We start from the raw sequence: 9,793 nt of genomic DNA, 5'->3' as shown, positions 1-9,793 counted from the left end.
TGCCCCGTGAATCCTTAGTTTCACTTATTCATGTATCTACACCGGTGGGTGATTCTATTATAGTGGGCCGTGTGTATCGGTCATGTGCGGTGACCATTGGGGGATTGTAGACGAGAGTTGATCTGTTATTGCTTAGTATGGTTGATTTTGACATGATTCTAGGCATGGATTAATTGTCCCCATGTCATTCTATTTTTTATTGTCACGCTAAGACCGTGATGTTGGCGATGCCGGGGTTACCTAGGATCGAGTGGAGAGGTTCTCCGGACTATGTTCCCAATGGGGTGATTTCATATCTGAAGGCCCAACGGATGGTTGGGAAGGGGTGTTTGTCATATTTGTCTTTTGTGAGGGATATTGGTACTGATACTCCTACCATTGATTCTGTTCCGGTAGTGCGATACTTTCCGGATGTGTTTTCTGCAGACTTGTCGGGCATGCCACCCGACGAGGGCATTGATTTTGGTATTGACTTGGTACCGGGCACTTAGCCCACTTATATTCCTCCGTATCATGTGGCACCAACAGAGTTGAAGGAATTGAAATAGCAGCTTCAGGAGCTTCTTGATAAGGGGTTCATTAGGCCTAGTGTGTAGCATTGGGGTGCACCTGTTCTGTTTGTGAAGAAGAAGGATGGTACTATGCGGAAGTGCATTGACTATAGACAGTTGAACAAAGTTATAATTAAGAACAAGTATCCTTTGGTGCACATAAATGACTTATTTGACCAGCTTCAGGGAGCTAGAGCGCACTCTAAGATTGATTTGAGGTCTGGGTATCACCACTTGAAGATTCGGGACTTTGATATTCTAAAGACGACATTCAGGACCCTCTATGGTCACTACGAGTTCCTTGTGATATCTTTTGGACTGACCAATGCCCCAGTAGCATTCATGCATCTGATGAACAGTGTATTCCAGCCATATCTTGATTCATTTGTCATAGTGTTTATTGATGATATTCGGATGTACTCGCGTAGCCAGGAGGAGCATGCACATCATCTGAGGATTGTGCTACAGATGTAGGGAGGAGAAGCTTTATTCTAAGGTCTCCAAGTGTGAGTTTTGGCTCAGTTCGGTGGCATTTTTGGGGCATGTAATGTCAAGTGAGGGGATCAAAGTGGATCCGAAAAAGATTAAGGAGGTTCAGAGTTGGCCCAGACCGTCTACAGCTACTGAGATTTGGATTTTTCTTGGCTTGGCCGGATATTATCATCGCTTCGTGGAGGGTTTCTCATCAGTGCAGCACCTTTGACCATGTTAACCCAAAAGGGTGCTCTATTCAGGTGGTCTGATGAGTGTGAGGATAGCTTTCAGAAGCTCAAGACTGCCTTGACCACAACTCAGTTCTAGTTTTACCTTCAGCATCGGGTTCTTATATAGTGTATTGTGATGCTTCTAGGATTGGTATTGGTGTGTCTTGATGTAGGAGGGTCGAGTGATTTCTTATGCTTCACGCCAGTTGAAGCCTCATAAGAAGAACTTACCCGTTTATGATTTAGAGTTGGCAGTCATCGTCATGCATTGAAGATTTGGAGGCATTATCTCTATGGCGTGTCTTGTAAGGTATTTATAGATCATTGGAGTCTTCGGCACTTGTTCAAGCAAAAGGATCTAAATTTAAGGCAGCGGAGATGGTTGGAGTTGTTAAAAGACTATGATATTACTATTTGATATCATCCCAGGAAGGCCAATGTGATGGCCGATGCCTTGAGTAGAAAGGCAGTGAGTATGGGTAGCCTTGCATATATTTTTGTTGGTGATAGACCGCTTCTATCAGATGTTCGGGACTTGGCCAATTCGTTCGTGACGTTAGATATTTAGAAGCCTAGTTGGGTTCTAGCTTGCATGGTTTCTCGGTCTTTTTTATATGATCGCATCAGAGAGTGTCAATATGAAGACCCCCATTTGCTTGTCCTTAAGGACACGGTTCAACACAATGATTCCAAGGAGGTTTCTATTGGAGATGATGGGGTGTTACGGATGTAGGGTCGGATTTGTGTGCCCAATGTAGATGGGATATGGAGTTGATTCTTGAGGAGGCCCACAATTCTCGGTATTCCATTCATCCAGGTACCACAAAGATGTATCAGAACTTGAGGCAGCACTATTGGTGGAGAAGAATGAAGAAGGATATAGTGGAGTTTGTAGCTTGGTTCTTGAACTGTCATCAGGAGAAGTACAATCATCAGAGGTCGGGTGGTTTGCTTCAAAGGCTTGAGATTCCTGAGTAGAAATGGGAGTGTATCACCATGGACTTCGTAGTTGGGCTCCCGCGAACTTTGAAAAAGTTTAATGCCATTTGGGTGATTGTGGATCGGTGATTAAGTCCGCGTATTTCATTTGGGACTACCTATTCTTTGGAGCGATTGGCTGAGATCTAAATCCGCGAGATTTTTTGCCTTCTCGGTGTGCTGATGTCCATTATTTGAGATCGGGGCACGCAGTTCACATCGCAGTTTTAGAGAGCAGTGCAGCGAGAGTTAGGTACACGGGTTGAGTTGAGTACAATATTCCACCCTCAGATGGATGGACAGTTCGAGCGTGCTATTCAGATATTGGAGGATGTGCTACGCACTTGTGTCATGATTTCTGGGGTTCTTGGGATTAATTTCTACTGCTTGCAGAGTTTGCCTACAACAACTACCAATCAAGTATTTAGATGGCTCCGTATGAGGCATTGTATGGGAGGCGATGTCGGTCTATGGTTGGTTGGTTTGAGCCGGGTGAGTCTAGGCTATTGGGTACTGAATTGGTTCAGAATGCTTTGGAAAAGGTTAAGTTGATTCAGGATCAGCTTCGCACGGCACAGTCTAGATAGAAGAGTTACGCCAATCGGAAGGTTCGTAATGTTGCTTACATGGTGAAAGAGAAGGTATTGCTCAGAGTTTCAACCATGAAGGGTGTTATTAGGTTCGGGAAGAAGGGAAAGTCAAGCCCTCGGTATATTGGCCCTTTTGGGGTGCTTGAGATGGTTGGATATGTGGCTTACAAGCTTGCATTGCCACCTAGTCTATCGAGTGTTCATCTAGTGTTTCATTTCTCTATGCTCCGGAAGTATTTCGGTGATCCGTCTCATGTTTTGGACTTTAGCATTGTTCAGTTAGATGGGGATTTGACCTATGATGAGCAGTCGGTGGCCATTTTAGATCGGCAGGTTCAAAAGTTGAGGTCAAAGAATATAGCTTCAGTGAAGGTGCAGTGGAGAGGTCATCCAGTCGAGGAGGATACTTGAGAGACTGAGCGAGAGATGTAGAGCAACTATCCACACCTATTTGACACTCCAGGTATGATTTTAGACTCGTTCTAGGACGAATATTTATTTAAGAGGGGGAGAATGCAACGACCAGGTCGGTCATTTTGAGTATTATAGCCACGTTCCCCCATTTATTGCTTATTCTATGTTCATTTGTTGTTATGTGACTTGCGGGGGTAGTTGGCTTGGTTTCGGTGATGTTTCGGAATGAATTGGGACACTTAGTCCCAAGGTTAGAAGCCTAAAATTAAAAGAGTTTATCGGATGTTGACTTATGTGTAAATGACTCCGCAATGGAGATTTAATGGTTCCGATAGCTCAGTATGGTGATTTTGGACTTGGGAGTGTGTCCGAATATTGATTTGGAAGTCCATAGATGATTTTGACTTGAATTGGCAAAATTTGGAAAAGTTGATGTTTGGAGAGTTGACTTTGTTGTTACCGAGCTAGAATTTGGTTTCGGAAGTTGGAATAGGTCTGTTGTGTCATTTATGACTTCTTTGCAAAATTTGAGGTCAATCGGAGTTTGTTTGCTAGGTTTCAGCATCAATTGTTGAGGTTGGAAATCCATTAGTTTCATTAGGCTTGAATTGGGGTGCGATTCATGTTTTTGACGTTGTTTGATGTGATTTTAGACCTTGACTAAGTTGGTATTGTGTTTTAGAAATTGTTGGTATGTTTGGATGGGGTATCGGGGGCCTTGAGTGTGATTCGAATCAAGTTCGGTTTCATTTTGGACTTCGTGGGATTGCCGATGTTCAGGTATCTGGTTTCCTTATTCGCGATCGTGTGAGAAGGTCCGCAATCGCGAAGGCTTGTTTGGGGGGACTAGTGAAAATTTTCTACGCATTCGCGAGAGTTGGTCCGCGATCACGAAGCTTTGGTCAATGGTACCGCGTTCACGAAGAAGGAAGGGGGATGTCTGGAAGCCCATGCGATTGTTCTTCGCGATCGCGAGAGAGAGTCCGCGATCGCGTGGCTTTGAGTTTCTGTGCATCGCGTTAGCGGCTGGAGTTCTGTGTTTGCGAAGGTCATTTTTTAGGGCAGCATTCTTTTGTTCTTCGCGATCGTGAGGGGCTTTCCGTGATCGCGAAGAGGAACCTCTGGGTAGCAGATATTTAATTTCAAAATAGAGGGTTTGGACCCATTTTTCATATTCTGAGCTAGAGACCTCGGTTTTGGGCGATTCTTGAAGGAATTTTCTAGGAGTTGATTGGGGTAAGTGATTCTAACTCGGATTCGGTTAATATACATGAATCTTTCATTATTTTTACCATTTAATTAGAGCCCGTTTGGACATAAAAAATTTTCCCCTTTTTCCCAAAAAAATCATTTTTTACGAAATCAGCGTTTGTTCATAAAATTTTTAATTTTCACTTGAAGATGCATTTTGAAAATTTGAAAAAATTTGAAAAACTCCAAAAAGTTATTTTTCAAAATTTTCACTTACAAAACTTACAAAACAATCCAAAATTATATTCATGTCCAAACACAACTCTAAATTTCAATTACCATTTTCACTTGAAATTTATTTTTTCCCTATTTTGGAATTTTTCAATTCTCTTGTCCAAACGCCCGCTTAGTGTCTTGGGTTGGAAAAATTGGGAAAAATTGTAGGAACTTCATAAACTATATTTTGAGGATTTGAAAGGCGATTTGAGGTCGGAATCAGATGATTTTGGTATGGTTGGACTCGTTATTGAATGGGTATTTGGATTTTGTAAATTTTGTCAGATTCCAAGACCTAGTCCTACAGTTGACCTTTTGGGTTGACTTTTTGACTTTGGTTAAAGAACTTAGCTTTATCGTATGGAATCAATTCCTATAGCTTGTATTGATTGTATTAAGTTGTTTATGGATAGATTTGAGTCGTTCGAGGCCGATTCACGAGGCAAGGGCTTGTTGGATTAAGTATTTGCATAGTTTGAGGTAAGTAACATTTCTAACTTGGTATTGAGGGTATGAATTCCCGAACATCGTGTTATGTAGCTAGTGTTGAGGTGACACACATGTTAGGTGACGGGCGTGTGGGCGTGCACCGTGGTAATTGTGACTCAGATGATTCAGTGGTACTATGTGGTTATCAAATCTTGTTGTTATTCATGTAATCTCCATGTGTTAGAGAAATTGAGCTGTGATCCATGTTAGAATCATGCTTAGGCTATATGTTGGTATTGTTGGGACCCACCGAGGTCATTTCTATTTGTTGAGTTATTTGCTTAAATTGGAATTATGTACTCATTCACATTCAACATTTCCATATCATATCTCAGTCTTTGTTATCACTTATTGTTACATCATGTATCATTATTTGGGCTAATTGGCATGAGATTTGTGAGCCCGAGAGACTTGAGAGATTGATGGCTGAGTTGAGGCCGAGGGCCTGATTGTGAGTGATATTTATGGGATCGGGCTGCACGCCGTAACAGGCTTCATTGATTCATGATGTGATCGGGTTGCACGCTGAAGTATGCCATGTTGGCTTATAATAGCGCTTGGGCAGGATCCGCCCCTCCGGAGTCTGACATACCAGCAGTGAGCGCAGGTACTGTTGAGTGCTGAGAGCTGAGTGCGAGTGCCGAGTGATTGAGAGTGCTGAGCGATTGAGAGTGTTGAGCGATTGAGCATGCTGGATGAGGTTGAATACTCCGAGAGCATGAGTATATGAGTTTATCAGTGTGTTGCATTATAGGTGACATGCATATTTGACATGTAGACATAGAGATGTAATAATCCTCCTGCTAGCTATACTTGGCATATTTTATCAGTATTGAGCCTAAACTGTTGAACTTGAAAGCATGTCTAAATTTCTGTACTGTGTACAACTGATTATGAGATTTCTCTAAGTTATTATTATCATTTTCCTGTCATATATGTACTTTTATTATCTGGATTTGGACTGTACCTATCTGAGGTCTCCACTGCTTTTAGCCCAAGGTTAGTCCTAATATTTATTAAGTACATTGGGTCGGTTATACTTATACTACACTCTGCACTTCGTGTGCAAATCCAAGTACATCTAGACCCGGTGGTTGCTAGACTTGGAGTAGTATCTACTTGGAGACTATTGAGGTAGCTACTATGGCGTCCGCAGACCTCGACTCTCCTACTTTTCAGTTCATTTAGCATTGTTCTATCTTTCCAAACAGTTGTATTAGAAGTTTTGACTGTGTTGACACTTAGTAGCTCATGTACTCGGTGACACCCGAATTTCGGGGATTTTGTATTGAGTCGCAGTTATTCTTATCGGTTATTTATGAGATTTTCACTGTTAAACTTATTACATCATGTGTTTCAATTAAAAATGCATTGTATTTGTGATTGTCGGCTTACCTAGTACTATGATAGAAGCCATCACGACAGGTTGAGATTTGGGTCGTGACAGTGACTTATACCCAATGTGAGTTTAATACATAAATTATGGGTAAATTTTAACATAGAAATTGTGAAAATTATGGGATTTTGTTAGATAACCTAGGGTGTAGTAAAAATGGGATTTGACCACGAAGTTGACTATGGAATTGAGTATAAATTATATATTTGAGTTCGTTCGGGCATGGGTAACATTTATCTACGAAAATTTCTGAAATCCGAGCATGTGGGCCCCATGTGACTTTTATGAACTTTACGAATTGGGTTGGGAAATTACTCTATTTGATGAATTATGAACTTTTGAGTATATATTGATTAGTTTGTACGACTTTTGGCTAGTTTCGGGTTGCTTGGCATTGTTGTGAGGCGACTAGTGTGGTTTCTTAGCCGAGTAGAGGACTTGAAATCAAGGTAAGTTTCTTGCCTAATCTTGTAAGAGGGAATTATACTCGTAGGTGCTTTAATATTTATGTGATACCTGTTGTGGGTGCTGCATACGCACGAGGTGACGAGAGTCCGTATGTAGCTAAAATCATGCTTATGTCCGGATAGACTTAGGACTTTATCATGCAATATTTGTACTTAAACTCAACTTCTTAGTTTAATTACTAAAATTTATAATTGAAATTTTATTAGGGATTATGTTGGCTTGAGCTTCATTACCTTGAGTTTTTGGCAGGATACTTGTTTGTTGGTAAAATCATGCTTTCTTTATGTGTCCATCCTTGTGTTGTAATTGTTTGACTCGTAGTTCAAACAATTTTTGCTTTCTTTATGTGCCCATCCTTGTATTGTAATTGTTTGACTCATAGTTCGAAGAATTTCTCTATGCATATGGATCGGGGCGTACGCCTCGGTAGTACTATGAAATAACATTATGGATCGTGTCGTATGACCTCGGTAGTATATTTGAGATGCATCTATGGTTCACGTTGGTCGATCCTCGGCAGTGTACACGATTATTAGGGATCGGGTCATATGACCTCGGCATAATTCGTGCATAAAATCATTAGGAGTCAAAATATACATGAGATTTCCCTTTTGATTTGAGAATTGATGTTTACTTGATATTTCTTTTATATTTGAGATAGAACATGATATTTGAGGATTTCAAACTGTCATTATGCTAAAGGATCATGTTATTTACCGTTTCTTATTACATTATTACTGTTGTGTCTCATGCATATTCATAATTAATGTACTTTATTTATTGGACCACTAGTAAGTGTCGATGTCAACCTCTCATCACTACCTCTTCGAGGTTAAACAGATATTTACTGGGTACACGTTGATTTACGTACTCATGCTCTACTTTTGCATTAATTGTGCAAGGGGAAGATACATCTGGTGGCCATTTGGGCGCGCATACACCCTATCCGGAGACTTAGTGGTGAGTTGCTCCCCATGCTTCGATCTGCAGCACCCGAAGTCTCCTTCTTGTTGCATTTACTATTTCTGTCTATTTCATTTTAGACAGAAGTTATAGTGTTTGTATATTCTACTAGATTGCTCGTGCATTGTGACACCGGGTTTTGGTAATTTCTAGTAGATATTTATGGTTTTGCTTAATATTATCACCATTTCATTTTTATGTTTTATTAATGCTTTATATCTCCACGGTTTTTCTCCACATTAATTTCCCTTATTTAATAAAACCCATAATTTCTAAAGTAATAAAATGAATAAGTAAGTTGAAAGTTCACCGTTGGCTTGCCTAATGGCGATGTTGGGTGCCATCACGGCCGATAGTGGGAATTAGGTCGTGACAGCTTGGTATCAGAGCACTAGGTTCACATTGGTCTCATTAGTCATGAGCATGCCTAGTAGAGTCGTGCGGATCGGTACGAAGATGTTCGTACTTATCGTCATGAGGCTATAGGGTGTTAGGAAACTTCTCTTTCTTCATCCCTTATCGTGCAGTTGATGTTGTGCTAAGTATCTTTCTCTTATTCTCTCACAGATGGTGAGAACATGCACACTACAGCTGTACCTTGCGGCAGAGGGGCTGCTCCCTCGATTGTCAGAGGCAGAGGCAGAGGGAAGGCCATAGCTCCTATTAGAGGACGAGGGCATGCCAGACTAGTGGATCCGATGGAGAATCCTGTTATTGAGGAGTAGGATGGGGTTTCTGCAGTTAAGCCGACCCCGAGGAGGTCATGGGTCGTATGTTGTGGTTCATGGATTATATGACTCATGCCGGGCTATTTATGGTATCCAGGTTTGTATGGCCCGAGAGGCTGAGATGGGGACTCCTTACGATCAGGTTGTGGAGATAGCTCGAAGGATCGAGCATATCCACAGCCAGGGCCAAAAATATACATCGAGGGATAAGCGCCCTCGACATTCTGGTAGATTCGGTGACTCCCCGTCTGGGGGAAGAGATCAGCTCATGAGGGGCTAGTCTAGTAGGCCCATGTATTCAGCACCACTACCTACTCGGAGTGCTCCATCACGGCCTTACTTCAGGGCCATTCCAGAGAGCACCTACCATCCACCGGCTGTTTAGGGTTCCTCCAGTAGGTATTCAGGTCACCAAGGTCAGACCCAGGGTCAGTAGTCTTTCGCATAGAGAGGTTGCTATGAGTGTGAGGAGCTTGGTCATATGAGGAGGTATTTCTCTAGGCTTTGGCACAAAGTAGTACAGGAGAGCCATTATCCCATGATCACTGCACTAACTGCCGCACCAATTGCCGCACCGCCTGTCTGATCGGCCTGAGGCGGAGGGTAGGTAGATAGGGTCACCCTAGATGTGGAGGCCATCCAGGTGGTGTTAGAGCTAGATTTTATGCCTTCCTAGCCAGACTATATTTAGTAGCCCCAAACGCCGTGATCATAGGTATTATTTCTGTCTGCAGTATGGATACTTCGACACTATTCGATCCAGGGTCTACTTATTCATATATATCTTATCTATTTTCTCCTTATCTGGATGTATCTCGTGAGTCCTTGGGTATTCCTGTATATGTGTCCACGCCAGTGGGCGATTCTGTTGTTTTGGATCAGGTTTACTGGTCTTGTGTAGTGACTTTATATGGTTATGAGACCAGAGCGGATTTTCTGTTGCTTGATATCATCGACTTTGAGGTCATCCTAGGTATAAATTGTTGTGTCCTTACCATGCCATTCTTGATTTCCATGCCAAGACTGTTACCTTAGCAATGCCAGA

The 9,793-nt window shown here is 41.9% G+C and overlaps 1 protein-coding gene across 1 annotated transcript; it reads left to right on the top strand.

Annotated features, from left to right (window-relative positions):
* Nucleotides 1-2,895: 2,895 nt before the first annotated feature.
* Nucleotides 2,896-8,745, top strand: LOC138901171 (uncharacterized). Its single transcript, XM_070188916.1, has 2 exons — nt 2,896-3,208; nt 8,588-8,745. The coding sequence occupies exons 1-2, from the start codon at nt 2,896-2,898 to the stop codon at nt 8,743-8,745; spliced, it is 471 nt and encodes a 156-aa protein (XP_070045017.1).
* Nucleotides 8,746-9,793: the final 1,048 nt, after the last annotated feature.

This window comes from Nicotiana tomentosiformis, chromosome 11 (assembly GCF_000390325.3).
Source record: "Nicotiana tomentosiformis chromosome 11, ASM39032v3, whole genome shotgun sequence".
In the NCBI taxonomy this organism is placed as follows: Eukaryota; Viridiplantae; Streptophyta; class Magnoliopsida; order Solanales; family Solanaceae; genus Nicotiana; species Nicotiana tomentosiformis.
The sequence above is the reverse complement of the archived record's forward strand: the minus strand, read 5'-3'. Positions and strand labels throughout refer to the sequence as shown.